Below are 15,117 nucleotides of genomic sequence, written 5' to 3'. Positions count from 1 at the left end.
TTCGAGTTACCGTGTTTTATTAGTTTTGAGCAGTTGTTATCTTGGAATACCAAACCTTGGAATGTCACGACTGGCCAATCAGTATCAACATTTTAGACGTAATGTTAAGTGCACAGTAATAGTTTTGTTTCTATTGTGAAATTATGACATTTTGTCAATCTTGGATTTTAAAGTCCAAAAATGGAAATAAAGTGTCAGCGGTATCAGCTGATGATGAACAGGAAATGTCTTAATAGCACTTCCTGTTTCTGACCTCATCCTGAATGTGCTCTGCTGTACTTTGGGATGGAGTATGATAATGGTTCCCTAAAGACCAAAAGGAAAACTAAGATTATAAAAAGCTTGTGGTTAGTCAGACCTGAAGAATGACATTTTATTCTAAACTAACCACATGATCAGAAACAACTAAGCAATGATTATGCTTTCATTTTAAACCAAGAGACTATATCACACATTCACAATGCATATAAAGTGACCTAAATAAGTGTTTAAGGACAAAAATACATTCATTCAGAAAAGTCTTATGTATTTTATTGTAAATACCATGATGACATTAAATAGTATTTAGCTGGTCATGTGATTTCAACATGGCAGCCGCCATGAAGTGCGACCCACCCATATGTCGAAACAAGCCTTTTTATTAATATAAATGTATATTATTTAAAAAATAATAATATTTTTTCTTTAAGAGTAAAATTAAGTTAAAATACATACTGAGTTTTGGCTCTTTAAGCTGACATAAGGCCAGATAAGAATGATTTTAATGATTTTTTTCAGATTTCCGGCTGATGATTTCATTGATGACTACTAGACCACACCCCTGCTAAACCCATATATTGAGATTGATGCGTGTCTTTTGTCCGTCTCAGGTATGGATGAATTGCATTCTTTGGATCCGAGGCGGCAGGAGCTTTTGGAAGCGCGTTTCATCGGAGCGGTTAGTGGGAACACTGGAGGCAGCACAGGGAGCGCCAGCTGTGGAGCTAAAGTAATGCACACATAAAAAAACATATATATATATACAAACATTGCACAATAAAAATGTGTTTTTAAAACATGTTTAAAGAAAGAATACGTACATAATAATATATAGTTATAAACAGGAATATATATACCTATATATACGTTAACATTAAAATAGTTTATTGTATGTAAGCTGGCATACAGAGATTTAGAAATTAAGTCTTTATTTTACTTTATATTTTTAAATCCAAAAAAGATTTTGATAAGGATGGTAAGCTCATATATGCAACCCTGTATCTGATCTTTTTTGTAGGGCTTGAACAATAATGAATGTTCCAGTCACAGTTTCGGCAGTCTGGGGTCGTCCAGCGACAAGGAGTCAGAGGTGACTATGACACATGTATGACAAGATATGTTTTACACGTCAGGTTTAGACACAGATGTGTTTAAAACAAGATGTCAATTTTTACAGAGCTCCGATATGTAGAAAGGAGGATCTCCTGCATATTCAGTAAGTTTGACTATACGTGTGCGTATGAAAATAATTGAATGAAATACAAAGTAGTCATCAAAGTCGTTTAGTCACAGAATCGTGTTTGCTTAAAAGTCTAAATCATTTTTTATGTCAGTAATAGCACAGAACGGACGTCTAGAAGAACCATCAATGTTGTTAAGCGTTTTACAAACCTTCATTAATATTGATTATATTGATCTTTCATGCTCATGTATTGATTGAATAAATCTTTAATGCATTGTCCTTTAATCCCAAGACACCAGAGAAGAAGCACTCGGAGTCATCCAGAGGACGCAAGAGGAAAGTTGATAACCAATCAGAGAGCAGTCAAGGGAACGCTGACTTCCTGTTCATACGCATGTACTTTGGGAAAAGTGATTGTATCCAATGACCATGTTGTTTTTTATCTTTTAGGGAAGTCTTCTGGCCGAGGGCCCAAGATCAGTGATTATTTTGATGTGAGTAAAGTGTAACATGAATGAGTCTGTAGTATGTAAATGTCAATCAGCTGTACAGCTGCTCATTCATAACTGCACACATGCCCATTTTTACAAAAATAGATCTGATTCCTATTAATACAGCCGCATTAGTGCTATAACGTGCTAACGAACACATTTAGAAAAGCTTATGGGTAAAATCAACCAGTCAGTCAGTGGCCATGTGCGGAGCTGTGTTTTTGTGATGTCACATTAACAAAAGAATCAAAACGGCATGTTTAATGAGACTGGATTAAAAAAGGGAGAGGATATTAAATTGTGTTCATGCTTGTGATGTCATCACTTTTTTAGTATGCTTTTCAGTGCTGTAAAAACACAAAAGAAAACGCATTTCTTCCTGTAGTTTCAGGGAGGAAACGGATCAAGTCCTGTCAGGGGTCACCCTACGGTCCTGCGCTCACCGCAAAACTCCCATTCTGCACCCGGGGCGATTGTACGTGCTGATGTTTGATATTTGGGGAGGTATTTATAAAATGCGTAAGGTTTTATATCTTAATGATGGTGTTTATCGCTCAGCAGGTAAGACAAAACAGCTCTTCGCCCACCAGCCTGTGTTTCACAGACCACACCATGAACCCAAGACAGCTGAGCAGTAAAAATCTGCAGGTAACACTCGCTCTTAAATATGCACACTTGAATAATAATTACCCCAAAAATGAACATTCTCATAATGTACACAATATTATTATAAATGATTCAAGTCATATTTGATAGCATGAGGGTTGCCGCTGTGTATCACTCGCCACACTAATTGTAATGCTAACATAGTTCTGTTTTGAATTTCGAACACCCACTTCAAGTTTTATTTGCTTTTCTTTTTCCCGCTGTCATCTCAGACGGATCTGACGCTGTTGAAACTCGCCGCGCTCGAGAGCAATAAGAATCTTGACCTTGAGAAGAAAGAAGGAAGGATTGATGATCTGCTCAGGGTGAGTAACAAACCGCCGTTCATTTCAGTCGCAAAGTGGCACTCGATGGTGAAGTGGTTTGCGATTTTTCTCCGTAGGCGAACTGTGACCTCCGCAGGCAGATAGATGAGCAGCAGAAGCTGCTGGAACGTTTCAAGGAGCGTCTGAACAAATGCACTACAATGAGTAAAAAGCTGCTCATTGAGAAGGTAAGCTGCGCTCTGTGTGCTCGGTGCTCAGTGATTGGCCAGTCGTGTGATTTGGGTCTGTGTCGTCTGCATAGAGTACTCAAGAGAAGCAGTCGTGCCGTGAAAAGAGCATGCAGGACCGGCTGCGTCTCGGGCACTTCACGACGGTCCGGCACGGAGCATCCTACACTGAACAGTGGACCGATGGATACGCCTTCCAGAACTTAGTCAAGTACGGTTTTACAAACAAACACATGCACAGAAACCTGAAGTCAGTGTTGTAACTCTTATGTAATTGGGACTGAAGTGATACAGGATTTAAAATATAATTGAAATACAATTGGTGTGTGTATACTAGTAGACCTTCGGTATGTCAGGAAACCTGTTTGAAAACAGACAATATTTTTGCAGAAATTACACTAGCCTGGTTTAAATGACAGATTTGCGCAATTTTTGCAATATTCTCTAAATGGCGATAAAACCTGTTAGGAAATGACAGCGTTTCCATTAACCAATGTTATGCGACTAAAACTTCATATTTCCCCTCACGATAAGTCAATTGAAAATCATGCCGAAGGATGTTGGTAGATTTACGTATATCGCAGCCACGCAATAGCCATTATTTTTAATCGACAGTAAATGTGCAAGAAAAACATCATCGGCACAGTATAGTGAAATTTTGGTTGTCAATACTGTATTTATTCACAAAAGTGCAGTATCGATATTTTTAAAATAAAAAACATACAAGATTCATGCAGTTGTCATTCATTCAGTTGTTTTGTTTGACGTTTTACATCCCGACCACTAGATTGCATTCTTCTTATCTCTGAACTTAAACAATAGCTACGTTTCCATTACAGATTTGAACAAAACTGTAGAGCTATTTTCTAATCGTCAATTTGCGCAAAACTTTAGCGTCATTTTCTAATCGTCAATTTGCGCAAAACGTTAGCGTTATTTTCTAATCGTCAATTTGCGCAAAACTTTAGCTTTATTTTATAATCGTCAATTTGCGCAAAACTTTAGCATTATTTTCTAATCGTCAATTTGCGCAAAACTTTAGCATTATTTTATAATCGTCAATTTGCGCAAAACTTTAGCTTTATTTTATAATCGTCAATTTGCGCAAAACTTTAGCGTTATTTTATAATCGTCAATTTGGTAATGGAAACTCATTTTCTATTCTGTTGAGATTTTTTATCTGGAAAAAAATTATTGCATCGCAGGTGTGATCTGTTAATGTCTAGGTCTGTAGTAATGTTTTTCATTGTGTGGTTTTAAATGTTTGTGTATTTGAACAGGCAACAGGAGTGGATTAACCAGCAAAGGGAAGAGATCGAGAGGCAGAGGAAACTTTTGGCCAAACGCAAACCACCCAGCACGCCCTCCACTCAGAGCCTAACTCCCAATGAGTCCAAACAGAGAAAGACCAAAGCTGTCAATGGGGCAGACAACGACCCTTTCCTCAAACCCAGCCTGCCTACACTGTGAGACACTTTCACATACATACATACAATGTACTGTTTCATACATATTTGCAGGCTGACACGTGTTCTAAAAGCGCTCTATACTTTCGATCTGTATATCAAGTTATGATATAAAGATATTTATATAATTTTTTTCAGTATGTTACCAGAGACTCTTTCAAGGCCCCTGTGTTCTGAGCTGTTTATTTATTGTTTTGTGTGCGTAAAACACAACCGTCTTTAGCGGTTGTGTTTGCTCGTGTTGGTTTTTCATACGTCTTGCACACACTGAACATTGTGTTCTTAAGCTGTTAGACAGCAGGTCAAGTTAAAAATAGTTGAAAAATGGAGGCTCCTACTTTTTTTTTAGACAAAGCACTGGCTTATTTGTAAAAAAAAAGTTTAAGTCAGATAATATAGCAATATTATATAGCTATTGCAGTTGTTTATCGTGCAGTTATTCAAGCATGTGATATTGTCGCTCACTTGTTTTTCTTTCATTGCACCAGTATTTCTGTTCTTGTGGTGTTCCGAGTTTAATTCACAACCTGCATATAAGAGAAATAAAGTGTGTTCACGTGTATTTCACCTTCTCACAGGCTTGCTCTGAATGCTTAATCTCACTTTTTCTATTATTATCTTAAATCTATTACTAAGCATGACAACTCTTGATACTGATCGATACCAATGTTTGATTACTATGAATGACATCTAACAATATGATACAGATACTCAGGTACTAGGACTGGCATCTACCGATAACGATATGTAACGCTATTCGGTCAACTCTTGATACTGATAGATACTGATATTTGATTGCTAAGAATGACATCTACCAATGCAATGGATACCGATATTCGGTTATTAAGAATGACGACATCCGATACCGATCAACGCCGATATTTGATTACTAGGAATGAAATCTACCAATACGATGGATATTCAGCTACTAGGATATTCGGTTACCGTGGATGACATCTACCAATAACAATATGTAACGATATTCTATCGACTCTTGATACCGATAGATGCCGATATTTGATTGCGGAGAATGACATCTACCAATGCGATGGATTCCAATATTCGGTTATTAAGTATGACATCAACCGATACCGATATTTGATTACTAGGAATGATATCATTCCTAGTAATCAAATATCGGCATTGGTTGATGCCATTCTCAGTAACCGAATATCGGCATCCATCATATTGGTAGATATCTACCAATATGATGAATACCGATATTCTGTTACCAAGAATATCATCAACCGATACAGATCAGATACAGATATTTGCTTACTAGGAATGATGTCTACCAATATGATGGATACCGATATTCGGTTATTAAGAATGACATCATCCGATACCGATCAATGCCGATATTTGATTACTAGGAATGAAATCTACCAATACGGTGGATATTCAGTTACTAGGATATTCGGTTACCGTGGATGACATCTATCGATAACAATATGTAACGATATTCTACCGACTCTTGATACCGATAGATGCAGATATTTGATTGCGAATAATGACATCTACCAATGCGATGGATTCCAATATTCGGTTATTAAGTATGACATCAACCGATACCGATCAGATACCGATATTTGATTACTAGGAATGATATCTACCAATATGATGGATGCCAATATTCGGTTACTGAGAATGGCATCAACCAATGCCGATATTTGATTACTAGGAATTATGTCTACCAATATGATGGATATTGATATTCTGTTACTAAGAATATCATCAACCGATACAGATCAGATACAGATATTTGCTTACTAGGAATGATGTCTACCAATATGATGGATACCGATATTCGGTTATTAAGAATGACATCATCCGATACAGATCAACGCCGATATTTGATTGCTAGGAATGATATCTACCAATATGGTGGATGCCGATATTCGGTTACTGAGAATGGCATCAACCAATGCCGGTATTTGATTACTAGGAATGATATCTACCAATATGATGAATACCGATATTCTGTTACTAAGAATATCATCAACCGATACAGATATTTGCTTACAAGGAATGATGGATACCGATATTCGGTTATTAAGAATGACATCAACCGATACAGATCAATGCCGAAATTTGATTACTAGGAATGAAATCTACCAATACGATGGATATTCCGCTACTAGGATATTCGGTTACAGTGGATGACATCTATCGATAAAAATAGATAGATATGTAACGAGAATGACATCTACCAATGCGATGGATTCCGATATTCGGTTACTAAGTATGACATCAACCGATACCGATCAGATACCGAAATTTGATTACTAGGAATGATATCTACCAATATTACAGATCCCGATATTCGGTTGCTGAGAATGACATCAACCCATGCTGATATTTGATTACTAGGAATGATATCTACCAATATGATGGATACAGATATTCTGTTACTAAGAATGACATCAACCAATGCTGATATTTGATAACTAGGAATAAACTCTACCAATACGATGGATACTGACATTGAATTGCTAGGAATGTCATCTACCGATACAGATAGATACCGATATTCTGTTAACTAAGAATGACAACTCTTGATACCGATAGATACTGATATTTGATTGCCAAGAATGACATTTACCAATACAGTAGATACCAATATTGTGTTCCTAAAAGGATCATTATAGATGTACTGGTAGGCAGTATCCACACGTGTAACCACGGTAGCAGTGCAACCACCAAAGAGAAGCAGCTTGGCCAGAAAACCGACAAACAAGAAAAAGCAGCCACTTGTTGTGTATGTTTTGAGAAGACAGGCAGTGATGGAGGTAAATAGCCAGCGACTTTTGTTGCAGTTTAAGTTAAATCACTCCTCAACTTGGACCATCTTTGTTTTCACCGTTGCAAACGGAAATACCTGACGGGAGGGCTTGCGGTCTGCGTAGAACTGACGCGCTGTTAAAATTTTGCAATGCCGAGCTATGTATGGGTAGTGGGGAAAATATGCTTTTGTCTGCCGATACTGGTTATTTTGTTTATCTATCAGTTACAAAATTAGCTTTCTATCTTTATTTATTTATGTGGTATTTAAGTGAATTTTGTTATGATCATTTCACCTATTTTCTGGTGTCATACCCTTAAATGCTTTTTGTTTAGTTAATGTAAATCTTTCTAATCATCGTTATTCTTCTGTATGGATTGTACAGGTTGACTGTGGCTGAATATCACGAGCAGGAGGAAATCTTCAAACTCCGATTAGGTCATCTCAAAAAGGTCAGTCCACACAAATACACATGCATTAGTGAAACATGTTTTAGTGGCAAAGTCAGTTTTGCAGAAACCAACTCTTTTGTTCCTTTAATATAAAGAAGATCTGGAACATGTGTTGTTCATGTCCGTATGTTAGCGCATGCTGAAGTCTTTATGTGTGTTCAGGAGGAGGCCGAGATCCAGGCGGAGCTGGAGAGACTGGAGCGTGTGAGGAATCTTCACATTAGAGAACTCAAAAGAATCAACAATGAGGACAGCTCTCAGTTTAAAGACCCACCCCCTCCTTATGATTGACATGATTACACACCAATAAATGAGTATCTTAAGGAAGACACGCCCCCTGTGTTGCAATATGTGTGATAAGTGTATATTTGTGTGTGTTTGTAGGTTTAAAGACCATCCGACTCTTAATGAAAGATATCTTCTCTTACACCTGTTGGGCAGAGGAGGTTTCAGTGAAGTTTATAAGGTAGTTTGTTCTTCATTTTTACAAACACATTTACTGTTTGAGGACATTTCTGAATAAAACATTAAATGTCGTGAGAAAAATGTAGCGTGTGCTTGCATGAGTGAAATATGGGCATTCCATACAGGACCAGATTGATTGATATTGATCATCAAAAATAAAACACACTGACTAATAAACAGTATAGCTTCAATAATAAAGTATAGTTTTGGATAAGTGTGTGATGTAATTAACTTTGTGTGTTTTGTGTTTAGGCATTTGACCTTTTTGAGCAGCGGTATGCTGCTGTAAAAATCCACCAGCTTAACAAAAACTGGAGAGAAGAGAAGAAAGAAAACTATCACAAGTATGATGGTCTTACTCCTCCTCCTCTCTCTCTCTCTCTGACTTTTTTATTCTCTCACTCTTTCTCTCTCACCCACTCACTCTCTGACTGATTTCTTCCATCACTCAGTCCCTCATTCATTCTCTTAGGGGGCGTATACACCAAGGTGTTTTTTCCTGTGTTCGGCGTATGTTTGCAGTTGTTTCCGATGGAGGTGCTGCGGTTAAAAAAATAAAAAAGCCAGCAGGTGAAGAAAAGCTGGCACGCACCCACAGTCGGCATTTGGCTGGCATCTTCAGTTGCGTTTAAACGCTTTTGTGTGAATGTGGGAGAGGTGCTTACTCACCTATTCTATTACTCACTCGCTCGCCCGTTTGCTCCCTGACTCGCCCTTTTACTCCCTCACTCACTCGCTTTCGCTCGTTTACTCCCTCCCTCGCTCTCTCGCTCGTTTACTCCCTCCCTCGCTCTCTCGCTCGTTTACTCCCTCCCTCGCTCTCTCGCTCGTTTACTCCCTCCCTCGCTCTCTTGCTCGTTTACTCCCTCCCTCCCTCTCTCGCTCGTTTACTCCCTCCCTCGCTCTCTTGCTCGTTTATTCACTCTCTCGCTCGTTTATTCACTCTCTCGCTCGTTTACCTCCTCTCTCGCTCGTTTACTCCCTCTCTCGCTCGTTTACTCACTCACTCCCTCTTGCTTGCTCTCTCGCACGTTTACTCCCTCCCTCGCTCTCTCGCTCGTTTACTCTTTCGCTCGTTTACTGACTCTTTCGCTCGTTTACTCACTCTCTCGCTCGTTTACTCACTCTCTCGCTCGTTTACTCACTCTCTCGCTCGTTTACTCCCTCTCTTGCTCGTTTACTCACTCACTCCCTCTCGCTTGCCCTCTCGCTCGTTTACTCCCTCCCTTGCTCTTTCGCTCGTTTACTCCCTCCCTCGCTCTTTTGCTTGTTTACTCCCTCGCTTGCCCTCTCGCTCGTTTCCTCGCTCTCTCGCTCGTTTACTCACTCCCTCTCGCTCGTTTACTCCATCGCTCGCTCTCTCGCTCGTTTACTCCACCGCTCGTTTACTCCACCGCGCGTTTACTCCACCGCGCGTTTACTCCACCGCGCGTTTACTCCACCGCGCGTTTACTCCACCGCGCGTTTACTCCACCGCGCGTTTACTCCACCGCGCGTTTACTCCACCGCGCGTTTACTCCACCGCGCGTTTACTCCACCGCGCGTTTACTCCACCGCGCGTTTACTCCACCGCGCGTTTACTCCGCTCGTTTCCTCACTCCCTCACGCTCGTTTACGCACGTTTGCTACCTCATTCGCTCGTTTTCTCCCTCGTTTGCTCCCTCGCTCGCTCTCTCGCTCGTTTGCTCCATCGCTCGTTTGCTCCATCGCTCGCTCTCTCGCTCGTTTACTCCATCGCTCGCTCTCTCGCTCGTTTACTCCACCGCTCGTTTTCTCCACCGCGCGTTTTCTCCACCGCGCGTTTTCTCCACCGCGCGTTTTCTCCACCGCGCGTTTACTCCACCGCGCGTTTTCTCCACCGCGCGTTTTCTCCACCGCGCGTTTTCTCCACCGCGCGTTTTCTCCACCGCGCGTTTACTCCACCGCGCGTTTACTCCACCGCGCGTTTACTCCACGCGCGTTTACTCCACCGCGCGTTTACTCCACCGCGCGTTTACTCCACCGCGCGTTTACTCCACCGCGCGTTTACTCCACCGCGCGTTTACTCCACCGCTCGTTTACTCACTCCCTCACACTCGTTTACGCACGTTTGCTACCTCATTCGCTCGTTTTCTCCCTCGTTTGCTCCCTCGCTTGCCCTCTCGCTCGTTTACTCTCTCGCTTGTTTACTCTCTCGCTTGTTTACTCTCTCGCTCATTTAATCTATCGCTCGCTCTTTCGCTCGCCCTCTCGCTTGTTTTCTCTCTCGCTCGTTTACTCTATCTCTCGCTCGTTTACTCCATCGCTTGCTCTCTCGCTCGTTTACTCCATCGCTTGCTCTCTCGCTCGTTTACTCCATCGCTTGCTCTCTCGCTCGTTTACTCCATCGCTTGCTCTCTCGCTCGTTTACTCCATCGCTCGCTCTCTCGCTCGTTTACTCAATCGCTCGCCCTCTCGCTTGTTTACTCTCTCGCTCGTTTACTCTATCTCTCGCTCGCCCTCTCGCTTGTTTACTCTCTCGCTCGTTTACTCTATCGCTCGCTCTCTCGCTTTTTTTCTCAATCGCTCGCTCTCGCTCGTTTACTCCATCGCTCACTCTCTCGCTCGTTTACTCCATTGCTCGCTCTCTCGCTCGTTTACTCCATTGCTCGCTCTCTCGCCTCGTTTACTCCATCGCTTAATCTCTCGCTCGTTTACTCCCTTTCTCTTGCGCACTCTCACTCGTTTTCTCTCCTGCTTACTCTCTCGCTCGTTTACTCCCTAACTCTCTTGCACGTTTTCTCACTCACTCTTACTTTTTGTCTTGTTCTCTCGTTTTCTCACTCACTCACTCTCTCACTGGTTTGCGCACTCTCTCACTCGTTTTCTTTCCCACTTACTCGCTCTCTCTCTGGTTTTCTCACTCACTCTCTCTTGCCACAGTTTTCACTCTCTCGCTTGTTTTTTCACTCTTTCACGGGGTTTAACTGGGGTCTGATGTGGAACACGCAGTGTGAGCACAAATCGCGTCGGAGCATGGACCAGATGGCGAGAAGCATTTGTGCGACAATCATTTAACTTCATCCGTCTTCTAATGCGTGCAACGCGGTTACGTGAAAATGTTTGGGGCGCAATAAGCCAGAGATCGCTTAACCAATATGATCTCCATAGTGAGAGGGTTGTATCATCACGTCCCAAACGACTCGAAATAAAATTTAACAAACTTAACATTACAACGGCGCTTTACTTCCTATCATTCTCTGTCTTGCACTCTCTCTCCATTCCCCCCCCTCTTACTCTCACTTCAGAGAAGTAATTGAAGTAAATGCTCATGTATTTTCTTGTCTGCTGCAGACATGCTTGTAGAGAATACAGAATCCACAAACAGCTGGACCATCCCAGAATAGTCAAACTCTACGACTACTTTTCCCTGGACACTGACACGTAAGTTTTCACAGCAACACACCTCTGACGTGTTATGTAAACAGGTTTGTACAGGTGTATAAAGACATTGTGTTGTGTTTTAGATTCTGCACTGTTCTGGAGTTCTGTGAAGGGAACGATCTGGATTTCTATCTGAAGCAGCACAAGCTAATGTCTGAGAAAGAGGCCCGGTCCATCGTCATGCAAATCGTCAACGCTCTCAGATACCTGAATGAGATCAAACCTCCCATCATTCATTATGACCTGAAACCAGGTGAGCCAGACTAGCTCAGACAAATACGTCAAATATGTGCGTATAAATGCTGTGACGTACAATATTTCTGTAGCAAAACCCTTACAGTCAGACACCAACTGGGTTTGGAAGTGTGATGTGTCCATGTCTGTATGAGTATTTGTCAAGACGTTTTCTGTTTGTGTTACTCAGGAAACATCCTGTTGGTTGATGGAACGGCATGTGGGGAGATCAAGATCACAGACTTTGGTTTGTCTAAAATCATGGATGACGATAGTTACGGAGTGGACGGAATGGATTTGACCTCGCAGGGAGCAGGAACATACTGGTCAGTTTTCTAGCTAATGTTGATAAATATACTATATGCATCATAAATGTTTTAGCTATTTAACACAATCTCTCATTTTGATCACAAAAATTTCAGCTACATAAAAACCCCTTTCACACAGCACAATGAAAATTCCCATAAAATTGCCAGTGTGCCTTTTGTGTAAATGCAACACATCCCGTATTTGATTCTGGGATCGCTAGTGTAAAGAGGACCTTGCCGTAACATTACTTTTTTAGAGTAACGTTCCGAACACTTGTTGCGGTCATTGTGATTGGCTGTTGGCCACGCTTCAGACACGCCTTTCATCAAGCGTTAACACTGGCGCCCCATGTGAATGTACCGTTAGGGTGGCTTGGTGCTCATTGGCTCCAGTGCGTCATCATCAAGCCACCGTTTTATCCCCACCCATTTATAATGTGTTAAGAAACAATTCTCTGAAATGACTTAAAATTCAGTAGCATTAAATATGAATAACATTTGGAAGTCCTAAAATTATTTATTAAATGTATTTATTAAATAATTTATTTGTAATAAATAATTAAATAATTAATTTATTAAATAATTAATTTATTAAATAATGTTGTATGCATATTTCAGGTATTTGCCACCAGAGTGTTTTGTGGTTGGTAAAGAACCACCAAAGATCTCGAATAAAGTAGACGTGTGGTCGGTGGGAGTCATCTTCTTCCAGTGCCTGTATGGACGAAAGGTAAGACCAATGCACGTATGGTTATTGTTGATGGACACGTTTTTAAAATGATGTCATGTTAAATCTCGTCTGATGTGATTTTACGCAGCCGTTTGGTCATAATCAATCCCAGCAAGATATACTTCAGGAAAACACCATTCTCAAAGCTACTGAGGTCCAGTTTCCCGCCAAACCCGTGTCTAGCAACGAAGCCAAGGTCGGTTTGTGTGTCCTGACGAGAGCGCTCTGTGTTTGGAAATGCGTCTGAATTCTGTCTTTGTCCTCCGCAGGCGTTTATCCGGCGCTGTTTGGCCTACAGGAAGGAAGATCGCTTTGACGTTCATCAGCTGGGCAGTGACTCGTACCTTCTTCCGCACATGCGCCGATCCAATTCGTCAGGAAACCTGCAGGCCATGCCCGCCAGCCCTGCTGCTGCTTCAGGAATCATCTCTTACTGATCTCACTGGCTGATCGATTACGTTTGACGGTTCCGAATGATGATTTCCCTCCCTTCGCCGCCATCGTGTGGACAAAGGGGGAGGGGCCAAGTGTCGACTGAAGGACACGCCCATACCGGCCACAGTGACTGCCGTTGTTATTGGGGCAGGAATGGCCGATGTCATTTCCTGTGTGGATCCAAATGTCAGTCAGAGATAGAAATGGATATTTTTTTTACCCAAGGCATTTTGTGAAGTGGGGTAGATTTGGGATCGACTTCTCGCTAATGTCCTCCCCAGGCTACGCCTCTTTAGCGGTGCTTTGTTTTGTGTAAGTGTGAAACGTAGAGACGATTAATTGTAGTGCGATTGGAATGAGTGACACGAAAGAGCATTTCTTTGTGTGTGTCTGCGAGTGTTTGTTTTACATCATTATACATGTGTGAACAGAACAAAGGGTGTGTTACAGAAATGGTGTCTGTTGTAGTTCACCGTGACATGAATGTTGTCTGTGTGTATGCATAGATGGGCTTAATATTTACAAATGTGGGCGAGTCACATTTACCATAAAATATATAATAAAATGATATTTTCAGTTAATAAAATCAAACCTATCTTTAGGACTTTTAAGATTGATTTACATTGTATCACTACTTTCCTGACAACTATGCACATTTTCTTATCAAATGATTGTACTGTAATGCAAAAAATGTTAATGACTAATTTACTTATTTGTTTATTTTGCATTACAGTGAGAAATTTGGGGAAATGTGTTTAATTGTCCTGAAAGTATCAATGTAAGTGGTTTTAAAACATGCTTACTTTTAATGCAAAACGCCTTCAGGAACCAGACAGACCCGACATGGTTTGTCAAATGTAGATGAAGTCCTGCATGTAGATGGAGATGCAGTAAAGATCGATCTCTTATTAAAAATACAACAACAGGTATCAATCCAACCTGAGATGGTTTCATATTTGGATTTTCTTATTAATTTTAAGCTATTGTATGAATCAACATCACTAATGTTGCTTTCAGACACCTAGTCTTTTTTGTTTTACTTAAAATGTTTGAATTCATATAAGAGTTTTAATTTACCAGAAAACCACGGAATGGAAAAATGAAGTTATGTCTGAATGAGGTGTGAGCCCAAGGTTCGCGTGCGTGCCTGTGTGTCTGATGTAAGCAGTGATTCATAGAACAGACGGAAGGTGGGCCGGACCCCGCCCATGACATTTTAACCCCTTTATGCCCAGACCATGTGCTGTCGCTTGGCAACCCCGCTGATCCCAGAACCCGAGTCCGGTCAGCTCCTCCGAACAACGCTGACCGGCCCGTGATCAAACTGTGCAAGCTTCCAGACTCTGTTGTCAGGGGAAGAATCCCAGCTTTGGTTGTTTTCTCTGTCCAAATTAACCCCAAAAGCAGTTTTGAGCTCAACATATGGTGATTTGTCTCTAAAGTGCTGCTGCAATTGTAGAGAATGTAGCCAAAAGAGAAATAAACATTTTGAAAACATTTCATTTTTCTTGGTTTGCTTTTGTGATGACACTTTTAAATCGGAAGTCAAAGCTTGCTTTGTGTTTTGAGGTTAAATTTTAGTTTGGGTAAAATAATGTGGATGACCGGTGTTACTTTTGCGCTTTTTCCAATCTGTGCTTATTGGATGAAGATTTTTAAAATCATTTTATATTGCTTTTAAACCGGATTTTCAATTAAGTATTTAAGAACTGTGTATAATACTGGAAAATGTATTTACCTAAATTTTAGTGT

General features: G+C 40.9%; 1 protein-coding gene across 2 annotated transcripts; it reads left to right on the top strand.

Annotated features, from left to right (window-relative positions):
- Positions 1 to 865: 865 nt before the first annotated feature.
- tlk1b (tousled-like kinase 1b) lies at positions 866 to 14,862 on the top strand. 2 transcript variants are annotated; one of them, XM_073870693.1, is made up of 20 exons: positions 866 to 988; positions 1,277 to 1,348; positions 1,436 to 1,474; positions 1,734 to 1,935; positions 2,318 to 2,407; positions 2,494 to 2,580; positions 2,811 to 2,903; positions 2,981 to 3,091; positions 3,166 to 3,302; positions 4,372 to 4,557; positions 7,725 to 7,791; positions 7,954 to 8,051; positions 8,176 to 8,257; positions 8,509 to 8,600; positions 11,569 to 11,658; positions 11,742 to 11,911; positions 12,083 to 12,218; positions 12,819 to 12,930; positions 13,019 to 13,126; positions 13,200 to 14,862. In XM_073870693.1, exons 2-20 carry the CDS (start codon positions 1,290 to 1,292, stop codon positions 13,365 to 13,367), a joined length of 2,127 nt encoding a protein of 708 aa, XP_073726794.1. In that variant the 5' UTR covers positions 866 to 988; positions 1,277 to 1,289; the 3' UTR covers positions 13,368 to 14,862. The 2 variants fall into 2 exon arrangements, with proteins under 2 accessions (XP_073726794.1, XP_073726793.1); XM_073870692.1 differs by having other exon boundaries at positions 2,491 to 2,580.
- Positions 14,863 to 15,117: the final 255 nt, after the last annotated feature.

Source organism: Misgurnus anguillicaudatus, chromosome 8 (assembly GCF_027580225.2).
Source record: "Misgurnus anguillicaudatus chromosome 8, ASM2758022v2, whole genome shotgun sequence".
Taxonomy (NCBI): domain Eukaryota; kingdom Metazoa; phylum Chordata; class Actinopteri; order Cypriniformes; family Cobitidae; genus Misgurnus; species Misgurnus anguillicaudatus.
Note: the sequence above shows the minus strand (reverse complement) of the source record. Positions and strands in the feature narration are given on the sequence as shown.